Source organism: Panulirus ornatus, chromosome 32 (genome assembly GCF_036320965.1).
Source record: "Panulirus ornatus isolate Po-2019 chromosome 32, ASM3632096v1, whole genome shotgun sequence".
In the NCBI taxonomy this organism is placed as follows: Eukaryota; Metazoa; Arthropoda; class Malacostraca; order Decapoda; family Palinuridae; genus Panulirus; species Panulirus ornatus.
The window spans coordinates 1,748,167-1,774,969 of NC_092255.1; the positions used below are offsets into that span (position 1 = coordinate 1,748,167).

The 26,803-nt window shown below is 40.8% G+C and overlaps 2 protein-coding genes across 3 annotated transcripts in view; one reads left to right on the top strand and one right to left on the bottom strand.

Moving 5' to 3' along the window:
- Smr (nuclear receptor corepressor smrter) overlaps positions 1-26,803 on the bottom strand; it is a 155,706-nt gene that overhangs the window by 33,804 nt on the left and 95,099 nt on the right. For both annotated transcript variants that reach the window (XM_071680803.1, XM_071680801.1), the window contains 2 exons: positions 24,952-25,664; positions 8,658-8,752 (listed from right to left, as the gene is read on the bottom strand). In XM_071680803.1, coding sequence (XP_071536904.1) covers positions 8,658-8,752; positions 24,952-25,664 — 808 coding nt within the window. The remainder of the gene's footprint in view (positions 1-8,657; positions 8,753-24,951; positions 25,665-26,803) is intronic.
- On the top strand, positions 1,775-8,607 carry LOC139758967 (uncharacterized). Its single transcript, XM_071680804.1, has 5 exons — positions 1,775-3,079; positions 4,007-4,283; positions 4,767-5,005; positions 5,751-6,032; positions 6,614-8,607. Exons 1-5 carry the CDS (start codon positions 2,783-2,785, stop codon positions 7,091-7,093), a joined length of 1,575 nt encoding a protein of 524 aa, XP_071536905.1. The 5' UTR covers positions 1,775-2,782; the 3' UTR covers positions 7,094-8,607.

Below are 26,803 nucleotides of genomic sequence, written 5' to 3' on the forward strand. Positions count from 1 at the left end.
TAGTGTGTAGTGGTGGTAGTAGTGTAGTGGTGGTAGTGTGTAGTGGTGGAAGTAGTGTAGTGGTGGTAGTAGTGTAGTGGTGGTCGTAGTGTAGTGGTGGTAGTGTAGTGGTGGTGGTAGTGTGTAGTGGTGGTGGTAGTGTGTAGTGGTGGTAGTGTGTAGTGGTGGTAGTGTGTAGTGGTGGTAGTAGTGTAGTGGTGGTAGTGTAGTGGGGGTGGTAGTGTGTAGTGGTGGTGGTAGTGTGTAGTGGTGGTGGTAGTGTGTAGTGGTGGTAGTGTAGTAGTGGTGGTAGTGTGTAGTGGTGGTAGTAGTGTGTAGTGGTGGTAGTGGTGGTAGTGTGTAGTGGTGGTAGTAGTGTGTAGTGGTGGTAGTGGTAGTGTGTGTGTAGTGGTGGTAGTGTGTAGTGGTGGTAGTGTAGTAGTGGTGGTAGTGTGTAGTGGTGGTGGTAGTGTGTAGTGGTGGTAGTGTAGTAGTGGTGGTAGTAGTGTGTAGTGGTGGTGGTAGTGTGTAGTGGTGGTAGTGGTGTGTAGTGGTGGTAGTAGTGTAGTGGTGGTAGTGTAGTAGTGGTGGTAGTGTGAAGTGGTGGTAGTAGTGTGTAGTGGTGGTAGTGGTGGTAGTATGTAGTGGTGGTAGTAGTGTGTAGTGGTGGTAGTGGTGGTAGTGTGTAGTGGTGGTAGTAGTGTGTAGTGGTGGTAGTGTGTGTGTAGTGGTGGTAGTGTGTAGTGGTGGTAGTAGTGTGTGGTGGGAGCGGCGCCGCTCGTGTAAACACCATTAGTAATATTGTGTTTATTCATTCAAAATGCCAGCTGGTCTGCCTATGAGCCATGTTCACATGTGTAAACTGACTCCCTCCCTCCCTACCTTCAACCCCCTCCACCCATCCCCACCCCACACCGGGGAGGGTCGGTCCTGTACGCTTAATTCTGTAATGGATCGCCTTTCCCCACTACCAACCTCTTACTTTAAGTTGTCCAAAGAAAATACAATTTGAAGTGTGTCAACATGTTTTTGGTGTACAGGGTGGTGTTGTGAGAGAGAGAGAGAGAGAGAGAGAGAGAGAGAGAGAGAGAGAGAGAGAGAGAGAGAGAGAGAGAGAGAGAGAGAGATTTATGTTCCCAAGCTGGTCACACCTTACAAACTACAACAGTACCCCTCACAATATGACACACACACGACTGTCAAGATGAGTATTAACATGTTGTTAATACGTGTGTCCAGAGCTGTGTGTACGTCACCCCCCCACAGTCTTTGTTCACTGTGTTGACACTGTATGCAATCCCACAGCCTTTGGCTCAACTCTTCCATAAATCCTTAGTTATTATAATTATTATTATTAGTAGTAGTATCATTGGTCCATGATAAAGTATTCCTCATTACCTGACCACATCCAAATGTGTCATCTTTCATGATCACATACGTCTCCCCAACACCCACTCCAGCACTAGTCTCCCCAGTGTGTGGTGTGCCACACACTCGCTCCCTCATATCACCGGAATCTCCCCAAGTGGGGCCCTTTCATGGGGAGCACTTTTCATCCCATTCCCTCACAAGGGAACACTTACCTCCCTCCTCCCCCAGGATAAAACCAATCTCCCCAAGCGGGCCAGCCACTTACTCCCCAATCCCACAAAAGAAACACTTTACCCCTGCCCCTTTATAACACCTGTGTCCCCCCCACCCACTCACCTCTCTCTCTCTCTCTCTCTCTCTCTCTCTCTCTCTCTCTCTCTCTCTCTCTCTCTCTCTCTCTCTCTCCAAGTGGGTCACTTCAGCAAGCACTTGCCTGGATACAATTCCCAAAAGGTGTTCGAGACCGAAGGCTTGCCACACACACACACACACACACACACACACACACAGGTCCTCCCCGCCGCCCTCTATTTGCTCTCCGCTCATTGGCTCCTGGGGAATTCGGCTGGCCAATCACGCCGTCCCTTGGAAGCGCCTTGTTTATATACACGTCAGGCGTCATCTTGCTCGTCAGTCTGGTCGAAGACGTTGACGAGTGAGGGAGGAAGCCAGCCAGGGACTCTCACTCACACACATAATAAGCTTCGCTCTCCTACACCCTCTCCCCGTCTCACGTGAAGCTATGAACTGAAGGATTACATCACCAGCCATGGTCTGACCCGACCCCAGGATTCGAAGCGGGAACCACGTGTCACTCACTCAACCACGTGCTTCACGAAGACCACAGCACGAACCACGTGTGATGGCCCTCGTACTTGATTAGACCCCGCTGTGGAGGACAAAACTTGCAGTAGACCTGACCCCCCCGCGCTGTGGTGAACCTTTTGCAGTTTGAACATGACCCTGTGGTGAACTCTACAAATTTAACTTGACCCAGTGGCAAATTTGTAACCTAACCTGACCCCCTGTAGTGTGAAGCCTACAAGTTAGCGTGACGACCCCCCGCGTGGTGTCCGGTCGGTAACTGAGTGAAGACACGCGTGTCTCAAAAGACACTTCATTACGACACCCTCAAGTAAAGTGAGCCGTCCATTAATCCTCGTAAGTTATAGATTCCCAACAACCCAACGAACGAACGTGCCAGCCGACGAACCAGCTAGAACGACCCGCCAACAAAGAACCGAAACACAAGGCACCGTAAGATGTTCCCATAACACGTCAACACATCCTCCTCCATCAAGCCAAACATCCCCCAGACAACGTCGTCGTCACACGGAGGTGTGGCCCACCAACCCACCCACAGCGTACACCACCCAGACAGCGGGTCTTGTTCCCGTAACGGACATCGTCGTCTTCAACCTCCAGGGTAAGGATGAGTGAGACAGGCAGTAGCGGCCCTACACGCGCCCCTCCACCTCTATGTCCCCTCCTGCAGGATGACGAGGACTACGACGCCTGGGTACTGGCGGGAGGCCGTCTCTTCCGCGCCCACACCTCCGTCCTGGCCTCGCACAGCGCGTACCTGCGGGCGGCGGCCGTTGGCGCGACAGGGGGCGGGGAGAGGGACATCAGACTCCTCTTGCCTCACGTTCCCCCTGCAGGCTTCGCCGCTATACTGACTTACATGTACACCGGACGCCTCCCCCTCACCCCATCCACACTCTACGAGGCAAGTGTTCCCTGCATCTCCACCCTCGTGTACATACCACGTAGCCTCTGGTATGTAACGTGACATCCCACACTGCCAGTGAAGTCCCATCCCTCTTTGCCCTCACCTTCTACAGCCACTGTGAGGCCTGAGTCCCACCCCACTCAAATAAGGCTCTCCTTCTCTGTATCTCTCTGTACACACCAAGCGGCCATTGTGCTCCTCACACTCAATCCAGTCATCTTCCTATTCCTCATTCTTCCCCGTGAGCCAACATCCTCCCTATCTATGTCTCCAGTTTCTCCCGCTCTATACTTCTTCATAATGTTGCACAGGTAGTTTTCTGCCCTCAGATTAAGGTAATGCATATGGGGGAAAAAATCAAGATATTTAGATTACCCACCACCACACCTTCCAGCACTCACGACCCAAAATGAACGACAAAAACATGTCGACATATTCTACACGGAGGCCTGGTTGGCTCAATACTTAACCTGTACACTAAAATGACCCTCTCATGAAGCACCGTTTTCCATGGAGAAGCACATAACATTGGGACATGAAGACTAACTCTACCGTAATATGCACTTCATTTTATCCTTTGTTGTTTATCCATTTACTCCTCTCATTAATGTCTTGATTACTATTCCTCTACCTCTAGCCTATTCCACTTCCACCATGAGATGAATCAAAACATCGTCTGCCAATATTCAACATGGATCAACATATCATATAGCTGCTAACCCAGCTCTGCTTCTCCCCTACTGATGACACGATCATCACCTCGCACGACTCAAAGACCTTTCAGACCATACCCTCCCCAGCAGGCAGGCGCAAGCTGGTGACATGCTAGCCAGCAGGAACACTCCAAAATGCTATGGCTGAAGCCCTGACATCTTGATTAATGGCTACTGCAATACTAACACGTCATCTCCTCCGGCCCGGCAGGTGCTGCTAGCAGGGCACCTCCTGCAGATGGCGAGTGTTGTGTCGCTGTGCCAAGCACTCCTCAGCACCACCACAACCGCCACCACCACCACAACCGCCACTTCACTGGGACTGTCTGAGGTGCCACCAGCTCTCAGTGTGTGGCGCGGCCTGGCAAGACTCGTCCCCCCACACCAACACAGCACAGCGTCGTCCCTGTCGTCGCTCCCCACTACCATCGTCAGGCCCACCCCCACTAGGCCAAGACCACCCCAACACCCACTCAACCCCCCACAAGGTAGGACTTCTCTGCACTCACTCCTTTTACCATAAGGCTGAGAGCATAACCATTCGTGATTCCATTCACAAGGTTCCGTCACTCCTGTTCCATCGGGCACAACCATTCTTAATTCATCCTTCCACATGGTAAATACCACTGCTCTGAAGTTGTCCTGGCGGAGAACAAAGCCACTCTGCACGTGGCCTACAACATAACATCTCTGAATACCTTTTCAAAATAACAAGTTCATCAAACAAACCAAAAGTCCATTCCTTTACCTCAGAATGAATTATCAGGACACAAAACCATCAAAACAATCTAAAATGATCTCACGTGGGGTTATCACCCATATATACCAGTATTGCACTCGGAATATAAGCTTCATATATAGATAGAAAAAAAGACCTTAATATTCGAAATTCAGCTCAAAAACTAACTTAAAGTCGATTGACTTAAAGGAAGGAGGGTGGTCCTTATCCTGCAGAACCTTTCATGTTCCAGATTTATCAAGAGATCATGAGGTGATAGAGGACGTTATTGCAGGAACCCTTGAAGAAGAAAGGGGCATGGCACAACACCCAGATGAAAACAGAGCTCTGAATGGTAATCCCAGCTACATCCACAAAGCAGACGTGGACAATAGCAGAAGGGTTACGAAAGGAGCAGTGGTCATTGATGTGGCAGCATGCGATGGTCCGGTATTCTTTGAACGCGTAATCAACAGAGCTTACAAAGCGAATGTAAGTGACTAAAAATAATTTGCATGAGTGTGTGCAACATTGGCACTACTGTACCTTCAAACATGCCATTTTCTGAGAGGACAAAAATGGGTAGAAGGTATAGTAGTCCCAACATCATGACATGGATGTGAGGCATTGGCTATAAGACTGCAGAAGAGGGTGGGCAAGTTGGAAACAAAATGTTTGTGGGCAATAGGCAGTGTGAGGTGGTTTGATCGATTAAGTAATGAAAGGGTAAGAGAGGTGTTTTACTAAAAGAGTGTGGCTGAGAGACCTCAAGAGAGTATGATGAAATGGTTTGAACATACAGAGAATATGAATGGGAAAAGGTTGACAAAGAAGACATGGGTGTCAGAAGTTGCGTTAAAAAGAAGAGCATGGAGATGGAAGAATGAAGTGAAAGAGATCTTGAGTGATCAGGGCCTGTGCATGCAAGAGGGTGAAAGGCACGTATAGGACAGAGTGAACTGGAATGATATGGTATACAAGGGTCGATGTGCTGTCAAGGAAGCTGTGGTTTTGGTGTAATACACATGACAGACAGAGCATGGATGTGAGCAGATGAGGCCTTTCTTTGTCTGTTCCTGGCACTACTTTGCTAATGCAGGAAAAAGCAATCAAGTATGAAAAAGAAAAAAAATGCCAAAGTACTGCTAAGCAGTTAGATACAAATGTCTTGTATTAAATAACAGCTACCTCTTTAAGTAAAAATTTGCAAGTTCCTGACAAAAGTTTACACTAACAGCCTCTGCTGAGCCAAGATGACTCAGAAACTGAGACTGAGATCAACGTGGATGAAATCGACTCTGGTGAAGATGCAAGCAATCGAGCACATAGCAGAGACCCACTAGATGGGCCTGGTGACAACGAAAGCAATGGACTTGCTAAAATTCTACGACTCCGTTCCAATGGTGAGATGCAACGAAATGCACTTACTGCTTCCCCACCAACACCAAACAACCAAGTCAGTCGCACCTACCACTGTGTTTACTGCAACCATACATTCAAGAGCCACTACTGTTACCAGGTGGGTGTCCTCATATTATCTTGCTCCCTCTCTCTCTCTCTCTCTCTCTCACAAACACACGCACACTAAATCATTAAATAATTTAAATGCAATGTAAACAAAACATGTCAATACTATGATGAACATATAAATTAGAATATATAAATATCTTGTATTAAACCCACTTCCCCAACTAATTTTCATATGTATATATTGTCCCACATACAAAATCAAAATAGGAATTGGAGGACTTGGATAGGCAGATTAGGAGGGATGAGGCAGAGGAGGAGGCTATGCAACAGGAGTAAGGAGAATTGGAAGGTTGGGAAACAATTACTATTTGTGGATGGAGTCACAAGAGGAGAAAAAAAGAGTCATAGGCAGCAGTGGAGGAGTATTACATTAAAGAAGGGGATGACTATCCATCAAAGGTAGAGGAGCTGTTCAAATGTGATGAATCACATAAGTCAGGAAACATATTTTGTATCTGGTCAAAAACAACTCCAGCATGTTCCATAACAACCACGTAAATGATGGCTGAAGCCAAATGTTGCTCATCTGTAGTATTCAGGTAACAAGCAAATGTCTTTTCAAAATTTCAGAAACACATGCGTCGCCACATCAACCCAATCACAGTGGAGGTGGATAAGCTGCGTGGAACAAGCATTTCCTCTCCTGGAGCCACAGACAACTTGCAAGACAGTGCCAATTCAACAGGAGGAAAAGAGCGAATAGGAGAGAGCAGCAGCACTGGAGTTACTAGCTCAGTTATCGATGGGAGTGGAAAAAGCGGCAGTATTTCCCCTTACAGCAGCCAGACTCTTTCTCCTTCCCCATCAGAAGGGCTCAAGATCCTGGACCTCAATGTGCAGTATTTTCCTTGCAAGACCTGTGGTTCAAAGTTCCCAAGTTATTATTTTGTCCACAAGCACCGTCGACTATGCCACCAAGAAGAAGAAAGTTCTTCTTTCAACAAAAAGTCTACAAAACCTACACCTCCCACCAGCAAGTCCTCAACTCCTACACCTACAACCATCAACTCTCCAAATAATACTCCCACCATCACCACTACAGCTGCTTAAAATGATACTGCAATAATGACTTACTCAGTCAGTGGTAGCCAGTGAAGGACAAACCAAAGACATTCAAAGGCAATAAAGTTAATATTGATAAGTCTGTAGTTGTAAATACATAAGAGTGGGTTATGAAATCTTGTCTGTTGCTGTGTTGGAGCATATTTTATGGTTGAAATTAATGCATGATGCACCATCCATCCTTTACAATGACATTAATATGTATTCAAACATTCCACACTTAATCTTAAAGCATTCTTATATTCAAACTCTATGTAGATGCAAATGATTTCCTATATCTGTGTACAATATATAAAGTCTAATATATATGAGTTTTCTTTCAATAACTATCACAATCATTAAGAGTCTTCTGTTCTCCTTGCCAAGAGAACATAGTATCTTCAGTACAAGAACTGCTCTCAGCAAATTACACCAAAATAATAAAAAACAACATCCTAACATACTACTGTGTCTTTGCAGCATATAATAAAGATAATTCCAAAAAAAACTTAAATGAGTAAGTAAATGAATAAGAGCACATACAGTAAAAAAAAAAAAAAAAAAAAAATGTAAGTTCTTAAAATATTGACTGCCATTAATCCTAATATCAAATATCAATTTTGCTATACTAAATGAGTAGTCTAACAAATAAGGGCAATTGCTGAAGAAAGAAACTACTGACAAAAAAACTACATCTATGTCTTTCCTTTTTCTGTGCGAGCAGAATTTACCAATGCACGTAGCATACAAACTAACCCAACATCTACTTTATGCTAAAAACAGCTTCTACACCTTTGCAGAATAACTGCCACCTATTCCAAAGATAGTATGAGATGTCAAAGTGCATCTTAAAACAACCTATTGATAAAGCCATGAACTAAATGCTCATATTTCAGAGCAAGTCTGCAGAGATTTATCTATTTCCTAGTATATTTTTGAATTACATTGTCAACAGGTTTGATAGAAGAAATAACATCCAAAATATCAAAATACTTCACCAATCTGATCATTCAATGTTAACTTAAATGTGATGAGCTGAAAATCAACACAAGTCCAAACCACCCATGAAAAGACATACAAGGAGCGAAAATAAGAATCACTATGCAGCATGAACAAAACCACCAGAAAAATAATCTCACTTGGAAGCACACAATGATAGGACGAAAACTTCAAGTGGGGCTTTCCATGTGCCAAGAAGACAATGCTAAGCTGGAAAATTAACTCATACTGCACACAAACATGTGCCTTCACATTAGTAAATAGGCACACAAACAAAATATATTTGTAGGTTTACATGGTGTTACTAGACAAGACATGGTGTTACTAGACTCTTCCTGCATGGAGTTACACCGGAGGTGAAATAATCATCCTTAGCAAGGATGCAACACAATGGATGAAAAGGAGAACAGCCTTATCAAGGCACTTCTCATTCCAAAGGAGTCCATCACTTCCCTACGACTGACTGCATTACAGCCTTGAAGCTGCAGAAAACCCCAAAAAGAGGTCCTGGGTTTGTCTGATAATAACAATAATAATATGCAAGACAATGTGGATAAAAAGATTCAGTACTTACCATGTTCTGCTGCATTATCCTCATCACTGGAATCCTGGGGATCTTTGGTCTTGTCCTCATCTTTACGTAAGCGTTCTCTTCTCCCAGGCTTGTCACTGTCAGAGCAAAAAGTTGGAAATCTAAATCATCAAATCAAACTTACTTCTTATGTTTGGGACACTGAGATGGACTAATCAAACCTAACTCAAAAGTACTGGGAAAAAAATTAAAATCATTTTGGAATGGAATGTTCATAGTGGGTATACTCTTTCATGGCAGACAGCCATTCATACATTAGGCTGTGTTTAATTACCCTTCAATTCAGAGTAGTAGATAAAAAACTTTAATGAATATTGCTATCACTGGTAGCTGGCTGCAGACACCAGCTGACCTATAATAACTGAAATGATATCCATAATCATTTTACGTCCTCTTTATCAAGAACGCTGGCCTTACTTTTAATATAATTGCAACTAAACTACCAAGCTAGACTTAACATCTTTCCCTTACACATGCTGCACACTTTTTCTGTTTTTGATACATAAGTGAATGATTTTTTTTTTCTTTTTTTTTTTTTTGCCGCTGTCTCCCGCGTTTGCGAGGTAGCGCAGGGAAACAGACGAAAGAAATGGCCCAACCCAACCCCATACACATGCCTTGATTCAATCCACTGACAGCATGTCAACCCCGGTATACCACATCGCTCCAATTCACTCTATTCTTTGCCCTCCTTTCACCCTCCTGCATGTTCAGGCCCCGATCACACAAAATCTTTTTCACTCCATCTTTCCACCTCCAATTTGGTCTCCCTCTTCTCCTCGTTCCCTCCACCTCCGACACATATATCCTCTTGGTCAATCTTTCCTCACTCATTCTCTCCATGTGACCAAACCATTTCAAAACACCCTCTTCTGCTCTCTCAACCACGCTCTTTTTATTTCCACACATCTCTCTTACCCTTACGTTACTTACTCGATCAAACCACCTCACACCACACATTGTCCTCAAACATCTCATTTCCAGCACATCCATCCTCCTGCGCACAACTCTATCCATAGTCCACGCCTCGCAACCATACAACATTGTTGGAACCACTATTCCTTCAAACATACCCATTTTTGCTTTCCGAGATAATGTTCTCGACTTCCACACATTCTTCAAGGCTCCCAGAATTTTCGCCCCCTCCCCCACCCTATGATCCACTTCCGCTTCCATGGTTCCATCCGCTGCCAGATCCACTCCCAGATATCTAAAACACTTCACTTCCTCCAGTTTTTCTCCATTCAAACTCACCTCCCAATTGAATTGACCCTCAACCCTACTGTACCTAATAACCTTGCTCTTATTCACATTTACTTTTAACTTTCTTCTTTCACACACTTTACCAAACTCAGTCACCAGCTTCTGCAGTTTCTCACATGAATCAGCCACCAGCGCTGTATCATCAGCGAACAACAACTGACTCACTTCCCAAGCTCTCTCATCCCCAACAGACTTCATACTTGCCCCTCTTTCCAAAACTCTTGCATTCACCTCCCTAACAACCCCATCCATAAACAAATTAAACAACCATGGAGACATCACACACCCCTGCCACAAACCTACATTCACTGAGAACCAATCACTTTCCTCTCTTCCTACACGTACACATGCCTTACATCCTCGATAAAAACTTTTCACTGCTTCTAACAACTTGCCTCCCACACCATATATTCTTAATACCTTCCACAGAGCATCTCTATCAACTCTGTCATATGCCTTCTCCAGATCCATAAATACTACATACAAATCCATTTGCTTTTCTAAGTATTTCTCACATACATTCTTCAAAGCAAACACCTGATCCACACATCCTCTACCACTTCTGAAACCACACTGCTCTTCCCCAATCTGATGCTCTGTACATGCCTTCACCCTCTCAATCAATACCCTCCCATATAATTTGCCAGGAATACTCAACAAACTTATACCTCTGTAATTTGAGCACTCACTCTTATCCCCTTTGCCTTTGTACAATGGCACTATGCACGCATTCCGCCAATCCTCAGGCACCTCACCATGAGTCATACATACATCAAATAACCTTACCAACCAGTCAACAATACAGTCACCCCCTTTTTTAATAAATTCCACTGCAATACCATCCAAACCTGCTGCCTTGCCAGCTTTCATCTTCCGCAAAGCTTTTACTACCTCTTCTCTGTTTACCAACTCATTTTCCCTAACCCTCGCACTTTGCACACCACCTCGACCAAAACACCCTATATCTGCCACTCTATCATCAAACACATTCAACAAACCTTCAAAATACTCACTCCATCTCCTTCTCACATCACCACTACTTGTTATCACCTCCCCATTTGCGCCCTTCACTGAAGTTCCCATTTGCTCCCTTGTCTTACGCACTTTATTTACCTCCTTCCAGAACATCTTTTTATTCTCCCTAAAATTTAATGATACTCTCTCACCCCAACTCTCATTTGCCCTTTTTTTTCACCTCTTGCACCTTTCTCTTGACCTCCTGTCTCTTTCTTTTATATGTCTCCCACTCAATTTCATTTTTTCCCTGCAAAAATCGTCCAAATGCCTCTCTCTTCTCTTTCACTAATACTCTTACTTCTTCATCCCACCACTCACTACCCTTTCTAATCAACCCACCTCCCACTCTTCTCATGCCACAAGCATCTTTTGCGAAATCCATCACTGATTCCCTAAATACATCCCATTCCTCCCCCACTCCCCTTACTTCCATTGTTCTCACCTTTTTCCATTCTGTACTCAGTCTCTCCTGGTACTTCCTCACACAAGTCTCCTTCCCAAGCTCACTTACTCTCACCACCCTCTTCACCCCAACATTCACTCTTCTTTTCTGAAAACCCATACAAATCTTCACCTTAGCCTCCACAAGATAATGATCAGACATCCCTCCAGTTGCACCTCTCAGCACATTAACATCCAAAAGTCTCTCTTTCGCGCGCCTGTCAATTAACATGTAATCCAATAACGCTCTCTGGCCATCTCTCCTACTTACATAAGTATACTTATGTATATCTCGCTTTTTAAACCAGGTATTCCCAATCATCAGTCCTTTTTCAGCACATAAATCTACAAGCTCTTCACCATTTCCATTTACAACACTGAACACCCCATGTATACCAATTATTCCCTCAACTGCCACATTACTCACCTTTGCATTCAAATCACCCAACACTATAACCCGGTCTCGTGCATCGAAACCACTAACACACTCATTCAGCTGCTCCCAAAACACTTGCCTCTCATGATCTTTCTTCTCATGCCCAGGTGCATATGCACCAATAATCACCCATCTCTCTCCATCAACTTTCAGTTTTACCCATATTAATCGAGAATTTACTTTCTTACATTCTATCACATACTTCCACAACTCCTGTTTCAGGAGTACTGCTACTCCTTCCCTTGCTCTTGTCCTCTCACTAACCCCTGACTTTACTCCCAAGACATTCCCAAACCACTCTTCCCCTTTACCCTTGAGCTTCGTTTCACTCAGGGCCAAAACATCCAGGTTCCTTTCCTCAAACATACTACCTATCTCTCCTTTTTTCACATCTTGGTTACATCCACACACATTTAGGCACCCCAATCTGAGCCTTCGAGGGGGATGAGTGAATGATATAAATTCATCTTCTGCAAGATTTGAAAGAAATTATTTTTAGCGAAGAGTGCAGTAATGTTATGTCAATTAATAGAGAAAAAAACTATGAAAGAATCATGATATCGTACGAGCATGTATAGCAGTCCCTGAAGTGTATTAGGCCTGGAAAAGCCACAGAACCAGATGGTGTGCCAGCCAAGGCACTAAAGTTTTGTGCTAAATAACTGTCACCCATACTCAGCAACTATTTCAGGACTCACTAGATCAAGGGGTAGTGCCTAACATATGGAAATTGTCAAAAGTAAAGCTAACTGCCAAAATCTCACTCCTAAAGTGTTCAACAATTTTGGACCTATTGTTTTCACATCAAATATTATGAAATGTCATGAAGACATAATGAGAAACTTTTTGTGTAATAGCATAATTAACTTCAGAGATCCACTGTAGTTTGCATAATGCAAAAATAGGAGTGTGCAGGATGTAAGTTTGACTTTTATGAATGAGATTAGCAAACATTTAGAAAGACATTACTCACAAGCAAGAGTCTTATACATTGATTTTAGCCCTGCCTTTTATACAATCCAGCCACATATTTTGTTAACATTTATTATTAGGGATGGAGGTAAATTGTAACTTACTGAAATGGATCTTCAGCATTTTAGCACTGAGGCCACAGTATATTTTCAACACTGAGACCACAGTATAGCAAGATAGATAACGCTAAGTTCAACACTTATTTTACCAACACAGGTGCACCCCATGGACGTGTTATGTCCTCAACTTTGTTCTATTTGTATACTGACGACTGCAGATGTGTTTCTAGCAACTGCACTTTTAAAAATATGCCGATGATACAGTAATCATAGGAAAAACTGTAAATGATAATTGTAATGAACGAGAGGCCTTTTAGTCTGTGTTCCTGGCGATGCCTCGCTGAAGCAGGGTATAGCAATGCTGTTTTCTTGTGGGGCGAGGTAGCAACAGGAATGGATGAAGGCAAGCAAGTATGATTATGTACATGTGTATGTATGTAATGTCTGAGTATGTGTATGTATATGTTGATATGTATATGTGCGTATGTGGGTGTTTATGTATATGTAAGTGTATATGGGTGGATGGGCCGTTCTTCGTCTGTTTCCTGGCACTATCTCGTTGGTGTGGGAAATGGCAATGGTTTATAATAATGATACTCATTACAATAATAATAATTATAATAATAATAATATTGGAAGCAATATGAGAAATTTTCCACAATCATTTTGAGTATAGAAGCATTTCATCATCATCATCATAATAATAATAATAATAATAATAATAATAATAATAATAATAATAATAATAATAATAATCAAAAATTGTAATGATTATATTGCACAGGTTAGGTGCTTTGTTGGGTGGTGTAAAACAAATTATCTGCACCTCAATGTAAAGAAAACTAAGAGACTGATAATAGATTTCAGGACAAAAAATACACGTACCAGACTTAAATACAACTGAAGAAGAAAATGTAGATAGTGTGTGTCAGTATAAGTATCTAGGTTCTATCAAAGACAACCAGTTAAAAGGGGGTGCAAACACTGATATGGTGTATATCAAATGTAACCAAAGATTGCAGTGTGTACGTACCTTAAATAGTCGACATATACACAACGCAATAATCAATCCTTTTTATAAGTCGACTGTAGAATCAATTTTATGTTTTTCAATTACTGCCTGGTATGGCAAGCTAAACAGTAAAGATAAAATAAACTCAAGAAAATTGTTAAAAAAGTTAGAAAACTGAATGCAAACACTAAAGCATTAGATATCCTGTATCAGGAATGTGCAATGAAGCAGGTGAAGATTAAGCAAGATGCAACCTATTATCTAAATCAATACTGTATTTTCAATGTCACTGTTATCTTATGATTATATGAAGTACAGTATAGAGGTGTTTCACTGTTATTTTTGATTATACCAAGTACAGTATAGAGGTGCTTCATTGTTATTTTACAATTCTAAAAGAAAAAGTTTTTTTGGCAAGAAAATACCCTGAACTATTTATCTGCAATTTTTGGTATTTTTTGAAGGTTAATAGAATTGCTTGAAAATCTCAGTATGATCTCAGTATAAAGAAAAAGTTTTGAGCTAAAAAATACTCTTGAACTATTACCTGAACTTTCTGGTATGTTTTGGAGATTGATAGATTAGCCTGAAAACTTCAATAAAGTACTATTTATGGTGCTGAATATAAATCTGGGGTTGAAATATGGTTTAGGGGTCATTCAGGCTTGTAATTAATAATTACCTTTTACGAAGATCATGTTATGATTCGTTCCATGTTTATCAGGTGTCTGTCAACTATTGGAAGCAATATGAGAAATTTTCCACAATCATTTTGAGTATAGAAGCATTTCATTATGTAATAATTCAAATTTTGGAAGGTAGCAGATTTGCTTGAAAACTTCCATATAAGGCATATAAGGCAGCAGGTTTGGATGGTATTGCAGTGGAATCTATTAAAAAGGGGGTGACTGTATTGTTGACTGGTTGGTAAGGTTATCTAATGTATGTATGACTCATGGAGAGGTGCCTGAGGATTGACGGAATGCATGCATAGTGCCATTGTACAAAGGCAAAGGGGATAAGAGTGAGTGCTCAAATTACAGAGGTATAAGTTTGTTGAGTATTCCTGGTAAATTATATGGGAGGGTATTGATTGAGAGGGTGAAGGCATGTACAGAGCATCAGATTGGGGAAGAGCAGTGTGGTTTCAGAAGTGGTACAGGATGTGTGGATCAGATGTTTGCTTTGAAGAATGTATGTGAGAAATACTTAGAAAAGCAAATGGATTTTTATGTAGCATTTATGGATCTGGAGAAGGCATATGATAGAGTTGATAGAGATGCTCTGTGGAAGGTATTAAGAATATATGGTGTGGGAGGCAAGTTGTTAGAAGCAGTGAAAAGTTTTTATCGAGGATGTAAGGCATGTGTACGTGTAGGAAGAGAGGAAAGTGATTGGTTCTCAATGAATGTAGGTTTGCGGCAGGGGTGTGTGATGTCTCCATGGTTGTTTAGTTTGTTTATGGATGGGGTTGTTAGGGAGGTAAATGCAAGAGTTTTGGAAAGAGGGGCAAGTATGAAGTCTGTTGTGGATGAGAGAGCTTGGGAAGTGAGTCAGTTGTTGTTTGCTGATGATACAGCGCTGGTGGCTGATTCATGTGAGAAACTGCAGAAGCTGGTGACTGAGTTTGGTAAAGTGTGTAAAAGAAGAAAGTTAAGAGTAAATGTGAATAAGAGCAAGGTTATTAGGTACAGTAGGGTTGAGGGTCAAGTCAATTGGGAGGTAAGTTTGAATGGAGAAAAACTGGAGGAAGTAAAGTGTTTTAGATATCTGGGAGTGGATCTGGCAGCGGATGGAACCATGGAAGCGGAAGTGAATCATAGGGTGGGGGAGGGGGCGAAAATCCTGGGAGCCTTTAAGAATGTGTGGAAGTCGAGAACATTATCTTGGAAAGCAAAAATGGGTATCTTTGAAGGAATAGTGGTTCTAACAATGTTGCATGGTTGCGAGGCGTGGGCTATGGATAGAGTTGTGCGCAGGAGGGTGGATGTGCTGGAAATGAGATGTTTGAGGACAATGTGTGGTGTGAGGTGGTTTGATCGAGTAAGTAATGTAAGGGTAAGAGAGATGTGTGGAAATAAAAAGAGTGTGGTTGAGAGAGCAGAAGAGGGTGTTTTGAAATGGTTTGGGCACATGGAGAGAATGAGTGAGGAAAGATTGACCAAGAGGATATATGTGTCGGAGGTGGAGGGAACGAGAAGTGGGAGACCAAATTGGAGGTGGAAAGATGGAGTGAAAAAGATTTTGTGTGATCGGGGCCTGAACATGCAGGAGGGTGAAAGGCAGGCAAGGAATAGAGTGAATTGGATCGATGTGGTATACCGGGGTTGATGTGCTGTCAGTGGATTGAATCAGGGCATGTGAAGCATCTGGGGTAAACCATGGAAAGTTGTGTGGGGCCTGGATGTGGAAAGGGAGCTGTGGTTTAGGGCATTATTGCATGACAGCTAGAGACTGAGTGTGAACGAATAGGGCCTTTGTTGTCTTTTCCTAGCGCTACCTCGCACACATGAGGGGGGAGGGGGATGGTATTCCATGTGTGGCGAGGTGGCGATGGGAATGAATAAAGGCGGAATGTGTGAATTGTGTGCATGGGTATATATGTATGTGTCTGTGTGTGTATATATATATGTGTACATTGAGATGTTTAGGTATGTATATTTGCGTGTGTGGACATGTATGTATATACATGTGTATGAGGGTGGGTTGGGCCATTTCCTTCGTCTGTTTCCTTGCGCTACCTCACAAACGCGGGAGACAGCAACAAAGCAAAATAAATAAATAAATAAATATCCATGATGAACATAAATCTCAGATTGAAATACTGCTTTGAGGTCATTCTGGCTTGTAATCAATGATTACACTTTAAAAAGCCCTTGTTATGATTCATTCATATTCACTGGGTGTCTATTGGCTAGAAGAAGCATTATGAGATATTTCACACAGTTACTTTAAGAGTAGAAGTGTTATATCATGTTTTTCTAAAATTTCAAAAGAAAAAATTTTTGGACTAAAAAATACCCTGAACAATATTACCTACAATATCTGGTATTCTTTGGAGGATAATAGAACTGTTTGAAAACCTCAACATAAGAACCATTTTTCATGCTGAATACAAATCTCGGATTGAAATGTTGATCAAGCATCATTTGGGGTTGTAATTAATGATTACATTATAAGATCATGTCATGATTCATTTCATAATTAACAGGTGTCTGTTGGCAACAAAAAGCATTATGAGATACTTTCTATGATTTTATCAAGTACAGTATGGAGGTGTTTCATTATGTTATTTTACTGTTTTAAAAGAATTTTTTGGGGTGGCTATCTAGAGTATGAGCAAAAAGGTGGCAGCCTGTGGTTCTGCATGACTAAACTGTGGCTAACTTCAAGAAATCAAGCTCCATGTAATAAAACTTTCTGGCTTGAATACAAAGGAATTCAAATACCAACAGACCATTGGGTTCCAGCAAGACTGTCTGAGATATCGGAAGATGTCCAAAACACACGGATCAGCGTAGTAAAAGTTGGAATGAACTGAGATGTGCATGAAACTCTGAGAGTTATGTAGAGGGAAGCGAAAGAAAAGGAGGTGGCCAAAGAGTCAGAGACACTAGGGTAAATGGATATATGTTCATGTCACAAGGAAATCAATGTAATCTAAACATAGTGCCACCTGCATTACTCCCTTTTATACCATCAAGTTTCTTGATCAAAGCACTCAAACCACACATCTCAAACAGTGTGCTCATTTGAATATCAAGGAAATCACAACAAACTCCTGCGAGGGTAATACAAATACAGTACTATGATGTGGTGCCTTATGACAAGTTTGCACTGAGAGGCCTAAAACTGTTTTGAAATGTAAATGAATTACATTATATATGACTTTTGTTTACAATCTTTCTCCTCCTCCACATCTATTACAAGAAGGTTCTTACTAATGATGAGTGGAATACTGTACTGGGCCGTACTTTACATACCTTACATACATAAGAAAAGGCTCACTACATGCCACTAATACCCTTGTTTACCAGTATCAAGTCTAATTTGATAAGTAGCGCCCAAGAGTACTGTCCAACTTTTTAAACAAAAATAGATTCTTACAAGAAGCTATTCCTGGTTTACAAAGAGATAAAGTCCCTATTTGGTGGGTGGCAATGTATGTATATATCATGTATTACATGACTATTATCATTTTCAATCTTGGCTTATTTTTTTTTATTATCACTGTCTCCCGCATCAGCGAGGTAGTGCAAGGAAATAGATGAAAGAATGGCCCAACCCACCCACATACACATGTATATACATAAACGCCCACATATGCACATATACGTACCTATACATTTCAACATAATACATACAAATACATACACTGACATTTACATTCATACACGTGTACACATCCACACTTGCTACCTTCATCCATTACCGTCACCACCGACACACATGAAATGGCACCCCCTCCCCCAATGTGAGCGCAAGGTAGCACTGGGAAAAGACAACAAAGCCCACATTTGTTCACACTCAGTCTCTAGCTGTCAATCTTTCCTCATTCATTCTCTCCATGAGACCAAACCATTTCAATACACCCTCTTCTGCTCTCTCAACCACACTCTTTTTATTACCACGCATCTCTCTTATCCTTTCATAACTTACTTGATCAAACCACCTCACACCACATATCCTCAAATATTTCATTTCCAACACATCCACCTTCCCCCACACAACCCTATTTATAGCCCACGCCTTGCAACCATACAACAATGTTGGAACCACTATTCCTTCAAACATATCCATTTTTGCTCTCCGAGATAACGTTCTTGCCTTCCACACATTCTTCAACACTCCCAGAACCTTCACCCCCTACCATGCCCTGTGACTCACTTCCACTTCCATGGTTCCATTCACTGCTAAATCCACCCCAAGATATCAAAAACACTTAACTTCCACCAGTTTTTCTCCATTCAACTTACCTCCCAATCAACTTGTCCCTTAACCCTACTTAACCTAATAACCTTGCTCTTCTTCACATTTACTCTCAACTTTCTTCTTTCACACACTTTACCAAACTCAGTCACCAAATTCTGCAGTGTCTCACCCGAATCAGCCATCAGCGCTGTATCACCAGCAAACAACTGACTCACTTCCAAAGCCCTCTCATACACAACAGACTGCATACTTGCCTCTCTCTCCAAAACTCTTGCATTCACCTCCCTTATTTACCCACATAAAATCAATTACTGCTAGAGATGTTATTACTAAAGATCTAATACTTTTGGTAGGGTAATTTCTACTGTGTCATTAAATCCAGTCTACAATTTACTGATATAAAGAAAATGCTAGATTTCTATTTGTGATATTTCTTATAATGCTTTTGCTTATCTAAAGTTTTTAAATTCCCTACCTATTGTTCACAATAATCTTAAAAATACAAAAAACACTAAATAAAGCTTTCAACATTCAATTGTCTCAACATTAACAAGTATCATATATGTATTTCAAAATCTCCAATTTTTGTAACACAGGTAACTTTTTAATATTTCCCATTTCATATAGAAAGATTAACATTTACTAAACTTACTTCCAAATTGCTGTACTGATTAAAGTGTAATCTAGACAAAATACTAGGAAGTGACGTAGAGATTATGTCGCATATTCTTGGTGTACTGGTTTCATACTAAACAAGATGCACCCTCAAACCAGGACTAAGCAAGATGCTCTCTCAAACCAGGACTAAGCAAGATGCCCTCTCAAACCATGACTAACCTAGATAAATTCTCAAATCAGGCTCTGTGACTTAAAATGAACACTGACTGATAAAGCATCTTTCATTGCAAATCTAATCATAGTTCCAAGGAAGTAGATATACCAATACCATGTTACATGACTGTGGGAAATGGATACACCAATACCATGTTTCATGACTGCTAAGAAAAGTAGCTAATAAACTTAAGGAGAAAATATGATCAAATCTTTTTAATGCATCAATGTTTGCATATATCCCAAACCATATTTTGTGATTGACATGCAAGGGAAAAAAGGCCTTGATTTTGAAGTTCACAGCATGTCCTAAACATGCATTTCTATGATAAGCTTCATGGCTCTAATGTGAACACTTTTTTAAAACATACAAAAACACAAAACATAATATCACAGAGGTATGTAATTAATGTTCAATCATACACCCCAGAACCCTTGTATATGACTCCTGATTCAAGACTGCACTGCCTGCAGGAGCAGGGATGTGATGAACTCCTTTGGGGCAAGAAGTTCCTATATTCATTACAGCTCCTTTTCATCCAGTGATGATGATGCAGCTTTGTCTAAACTGACTCTTCATTTGTCATGTAACAACATGCAGCCAGTCTCCAGAAACACCACAAAAATTTCTTAATCTACATAATTGCATGTACACACTTTTTATTTACACCTAATTGCCTTTCCCACTTTAGTGTTTTCATTTGCACTAATCTGAACTTTAGTTGTCATGTATAATATACCAAAACCACATCCTACCATCCACAGGTAAGCTCTGCAAACCTTGACTGCTTCATATGTCAAGGTTCAGTCTATGACAGCATGTCACCCCTCCATGTACAAACTGATCCAATTAATTCTATCAAATGAATGCCTCTTGCCCTCCTTTGATGTTCAGGCCCAATATCCCAGAGCCTCCTTCACTCCATCCTTCCATCTCCTTGTTCCCCCTTCTCCACTGTCTTTCTTTATTTTTCTCAGGCATTTGACAAAGTATATTATATGACTGTACTAAAAAAAAGGCAAAACTGTACATATGAATTTGGTATATGGACCAAAGAATTTCTATCAAACTAAAAATTCATGGTATAGCACAGGGTATAATGTTGGCTGAAGATAATTCATCGGAATTTCCTCAAAGAACAATATTAGCCTCAGTGCTTTTTCATAATAACGATATCCAACATATGAAAAGATAAGTAAGAAAGTGTAAGAAAAGATAATCAAGAAAGTATAACATGAAGTTTCACAGATGATGCCATGGTAAATAATTTGAAGAACAAAGAAAAAATGCAAGAAACCCTAAACATACGATACAAATGAAATTCAGTGAAGAGTAACATGAGCACAAATGTCACAGAAAAATATAAGATGAAACAAACAGTAATACAACATAAAAGAACAACAGGAAAATAATTCTGTGAATAAGACAGAGTTAAAGATTTAGGACTAATAAATCAAAATCTAGAAAACTGAGAAAACTTCTATAAAACAACTATCTAGTCACGAAATGAAGCTGTTCAATAATAGCAAACTTCAATACAGTTGTACAATATGGTCACAACAAAAACTGTGAATTAACAAGCTAAAAGAAATTCAGAAACTCAAAAGTAGAGGTGATGGAATGAAGAATGTAAATCATAATTGGTTTAAAAACTTAAACCCTACACTAAAGAAAGAAGAAAAAGATATGTGATAACCTATAAATAGTAACAAATTAATGATATCAAAAACAATATCCTTCTTTCATCTCTCATACCTGTTCATTTTTTCTAACATTAGCAGGGTTGCATCAGAAACAGAAAACTAAGCCTTTGAGGAAAAACTCTCACTTGGTTCCTTCCTCTGTTCCTTTTTTTTTAAATCAATAATACATGAAGAGAGAATTTCAAGCCTCCACTCCTCCTCGAAGTTGTCTTCTACAAAATGCAAGAGATCATAACTAAACTCTGTCTCTCAGTAGGTAGCAGCTGGTAGGCAGCCAATGACCAGGGAGGTATATTACCACTACTATCCACCTGGATATCAAGAGGGTTAGTGACAGCTGCATAGAGAGCCAGCACTTCAGTGGTTGTCTAGTTGCACTCATCTGACCCCAACCCAGGTAGCTGTCTTTTCTTTCTACCTCACCCAAACATGGACTACTGTCAATTTGTCCATACACATACAATCTCTCCCTGTCACACATAACAATTGACAGTGCTTAAGTCACACTGCTCATTCATCATAATTCTACATTTTCTTGTGGCAAGCACTAAGTGCTAGCCCCTGCCTTTTGGCAAAATGGTAGCTGCAATAAACAGAATTAGTAGGTAGGAATATTCAGGTAGGAGCATCAGGTAGAAACATTAGGTAGAAGTAGTCAGTCGGAACATTAGGTAGAAACCTATACAAACACTGCACTCAACCTGCCCTCTGCCAGTGGCCTGTTAAGGGTGGGGCACAAAAAGCTCAGAAGCAGCAATGGAGTTCCCTAGTTATAAGGACTATTGCCATGGCCATCCTCTTGAGGGAGTTCCAGAATGGAACAGGCAACAGATAGATAAGATTCTTTTTCTCCTATTCCCAAAGACTAGATAAAAGAAATATATTGTACCCCATGGAAATTCACTCACAACAAGAAACAGAATAGTTAAGTCTGCAACATTAGCTCAGAACATACCAAAAGGAAAATAAAAAAATTCATGAGGGTCCAGTAAAAGAGATGAAAAATAAACGTGAATCCCTTTCTTTCTATTCCTTTACACATGTTCACTACTTCCCAAGTTAGTGAGGTAGTGCTAATGACAAACACAGAAAAGGCCTCATTCACTCAGATCCATTTGATATCCTGTCAAGTGAAACATGAAATATGTACGGAACAACCAAAAAAACATTCAAAAGAAGCCTGAGAATGAACAACATCCCAATATGCATAACAAACTCTACTTTTTCCACAACACTGCTCCCACTGGTGACAGGGGCAAATGAGTATTTTTTAACACAGTATTTTGTTTTTCAGGGGATGGAAGAAAGAATACTACTCCACATTTCATGCAAGTCATAAAAAGCAACTAAGAGGGGTGGGGGTGGAACATGGAAATCCTTCCCTCTTATATTGTTTCTTTTGAAATGTTGTGACAGGAGGAAGCTAAGAAAGGATTTTTCCATGAAGGGTCTGTTGCTTGTTTATGATGCTGCACTGCACAAGCAGGAAACAGTGAACAAGCACAAAAAGTTGCATGTACTTCCTGGTTTATGTTTCCTGCATGAATTTTCTACAATAATCTGAGAACTATAATATACTGAATATTCTAGTTATTGACACCTTTCACTACTGCAATAATTTTTTTTTTTTCGGTCTCCCGCGTTTGCGAGGTAGCGCAAGGAAACAGACGAAAGAAATGGCCCAACCCACCCCCATACACATGTATATGCATACACGTCCACACACGCAAATATACATACCTACACAGCTTTCCATGGTTCACCCCAGACGCTTCACATGCCCTGATTCAATCCACTGACAGCACGTCAACCCCGGTATACCACATCGATCCAATTCACTCTATTCCTTGCCCGCCTTTCACCCTCCTGCATGTTCAGGCCCAAATCACACAAAATCTTTTTCACTCCATCTTTCCACCTAAAATTTGGTCTCCCACTTCTCCTCGTTCCCTCCACCTCCGACACATATATCCTCTCGGTCAATCTTTCCTCACTCATTCTCTCCATGTGCCCAAACCATTTCAAAACACCCTCTTCTGCTCTCTCAACCACGCTCTTTTTATTTCCACACATCTCTCTTACCCTTACGTTACTTACTCGATCAAACCACCTCACACCCCACATTGTCCTCAAACATCTCATTTCCAGCACATCCACCCTCCTGTGCACAACTCTATCCATAGCCCACGCCTTGCAAACATACAACATTGTTGGAATCACTATTCCTTAAAACATACCCATTTTTGCTTTCCGAGATAATGTTCTCGACTTCCACACATTCTTCAAGGCTCCCAGGATTTTCGCCCCCTCCCCCACCCTATGATCCACTTCCGCTTCCATGGTTCCATCCGCTGCCAGATCCACTCCCAGATATCTAAAACACTTTACTTCCTCCAGTTTTTCTCCATTCAAACTTACCTCCCAATTGACTTGACCCTCAACCCTACTGTACCAAATAACCTTGCTCTTATTCACATTTACTCTTAACTTTCTTCTTTCACACACTTTACCAAACTCAGTCACCAGCTTCTGCAGTTTCTCACATGAATCAGCCACCAGCACTGTATCATCAGCAAACAACAACTGACTCACTTCCCAAGCTCTCTCATCCACAACAGACTTCATACTTGCCCCTCTTTCCAAAACTCTTGCATTTACCTCCCTAACAACCCCATCCATAAACAAATTAAACAACCATGGAGACATCACACACCCCTGCCACAAACCTACATTCACTGAGAACCAATCACTTTCCTCTCTTCCTACACGTACATATGCCTTACATCCTCGATAAAAACTTTTCACTGCTTCTAACAACTTGCCTCCCACACCATATATTCTTAATACCTTCCACAGAGCATCTCTATCAACTCTATAATATGCCTTCTCCAGATCCATAAATGCTACATACAAATCCATTTGCTTTTCTAAGTATTTCTCACATACATTCTTCAAAGCAAACACCTGATCCACACATCCTCTACCACTTCTGAAACCACACTGCTCTTCCCCAATCTGATGCTCTGTACATGCCTTCACCCTCTCAATCAATACCCTCCCATATAATTTACCAGGAATACTCAACAAACTTATACCTCTGAAATTTGAGCACTCACTCTTATCCCCTTTGCCTTTGTACAATGGCACTATGCACGCATTCCGCCAATCCTCAGGCACCTCACCATGAGTCATACATACATTAAATAACCTTACCAACCAGTCAATAATACAGTCATCCCCTTTTTTAATAAATTCCACTGCAATACCATCCAAACCTGCTGCCTTGCCGGCTTTCATCTTCCGCAAAGCTTTTACTGCCTCTTCTCTGTTTACCAAATCATTTTCCCTAACCCTCTCACTTTGCACACCACCTCAACCAAAACACCCTATATCTGCAATATACTGCAATAATAAATTCAATATTTTTACATAAGTATGGCATGCCAACTTTACCAGCATTGGCCAGCAACATTATAAATACCTGTGAGCTCTCTACTATTACAAAAAGTTAAGATAAATGCTAAAACCTAGAAAAGGTAATTGTCTTTAAAACACTTTCTTTACCCTAATACCAAAAGATCATATAACAAGCTCCTTGGGCTGGCTTACCTGAAAGATAGGTTTTCCTTGTCCTTTTCCTGAACCTCTTTATTAGATATGGTAGGCATGGTATTGGTAGTAGTGGTACTAGATGATTCACTGCCTATAGTGGACACTCCAATCGAGCTGGACATCTCCAAGTTGATGGCTGTGATGGGACCCGGCGAAGTGACTGGAGTGTCATTGGCAGTGACAGAAAGGGAGGGAGCGGAGGTGACACTGCTCAGAGAATTATCTACAGAATAATTCGTAGGTTCCTCCTGTTCACCAGAGGTCATTTTTATAGGTCTGCTGTTATTAGAGGGCTGTTGAGTCCGTGACGCCGCCACTGAACCTCTCGTCGTCACACCTGTGGAGTTCATTCCCAGAACCTCCACCACTGGCTGAGTGTTGGGTTTTCGCGGTCGTCTTATTCGCCGTTTCACTAGCATCTTATAATTTTCTTTCTTTTTGGTACTATAATAGTATTGAATACAGTCACTCACTGATTTTCTTTCTAAATAACTTGCTATCACAACAAAGTTCTTCGGGTGCTGTAAATATTTTTCGCGAAATATTTCTTTTTCTTGTTCGGTCCAGATATTAATATTTTTGTGATCCTTATATTCATTAATTGCTTCATCTATTAGTCCGTTTCGGTTAACGTAACGAAATCTTCTCTTTTTCTCGTCCAGGAGGATGGGTGGAATTACAGCATAGGCTCGCATTTTCTTATCTTCATTCTGTGAAGGAAATGTAATATTAGCCTTTTTGTTTTCAATAACTTCATATGAATGAAAGTGGGAAGCTCTGTATTACATGCACTTATGATCAAAAGACTAGCTTCCCAATGGTACTCATTTATGAACTAGACTAAAAAATGTGCATGTCTTGTACACAGTTTGGACAGAAATGAATCTGAAAAGAAACTTGTAAAAAATAAATCACACACAAGTATAACATGGCAATAAATTCTACAAGGTACAAGAAGCAGCAAGACCATGTGTTTAGTGTATTCCTTAATTTTAAGGTGGTGTACTAAAATAACAGATGGGGAATTTTGTTCTGATTACTAATCAACCCACATAATAGAGAAGTATGTTTGCTATGTATCAAACTGATTCTACCCAGTGGACTTGTCCCTAACCTAAATAAAAGCCTTACTGTACTAGGAAGTCTGGTGTGACAGGTGGTGGAGTCTTTCTGAAAACTCATCATTTTAAGTCACCTTTACTAAACAAGCGGCTTAATTTATTTAAAAGGGTAATATCACTGACCTTATACTTGATTAAAGAAAGTATCTAATTACTTAAAAATTCATCATATAAAACTTAAACAAGGAAGAAGGATCTTTCAATTGATAATAAAGCATGCATAAAGACGCACTCACAATTTTCAAAGAAAGCCTACAAACACTAAAAATACTTAAACTGACTTTTGCATTATAGTACTGTTTCATTAAAACTTTAATAAATCTTCCACCCACTTCATAACAGAGTTTAATACTATCAATGGAGCATATTAAAAACTGATTATAAAATTTCACTAACTGTTATCTGACAAAACAAGAGGAAATAATGTGAATTAGACTTTTGCAAATATTTCAATATCAGATCAAGAAAAACATGTTTCTTTCTTAAACAGATTACTTACATATATTCTAAAATCACATTTAAGCAAAGCTGATTCATCGTTATCCTGTTCTAATTATTCAAATCATGTCCTTTTACAGAACTACGTGGTGGTAAATATCAGACATACAGAACTACGTGGTGGTAAATATCAGACAGTCTTCCAAATACTAACCCAACATCTGGAAATGCATCTTGTCAACCAGCATATGAAAAAAGTTTTCCTTTGAGTTTATTTAATTTACATGTAT

Bases quoted from the DNA above. Each gene is read 5' to 3' on its own strand.
- LOC139758967 (XM_071680804.1), top strand. From the start codon at position 2,783: ATGAGTGAGACAGGCAGTAGCGGCCCTACACGCGCCCCTCCACCTCTA. The intron at 4,284-4,766 runs GTAGGACTTCTC...TTCATGTTCCAG, and splicing joins CCCACTCAACCCCCCACAAG to ATTTATCAAGAGATCATGAG. The intron at 6,033-6,613 runs GTGGGTGTCCTC...TCAAAATTTCAG, and splicing joins AGAGCCACTACTGTTACCAG to AAACACATGCGTCGCCACAT.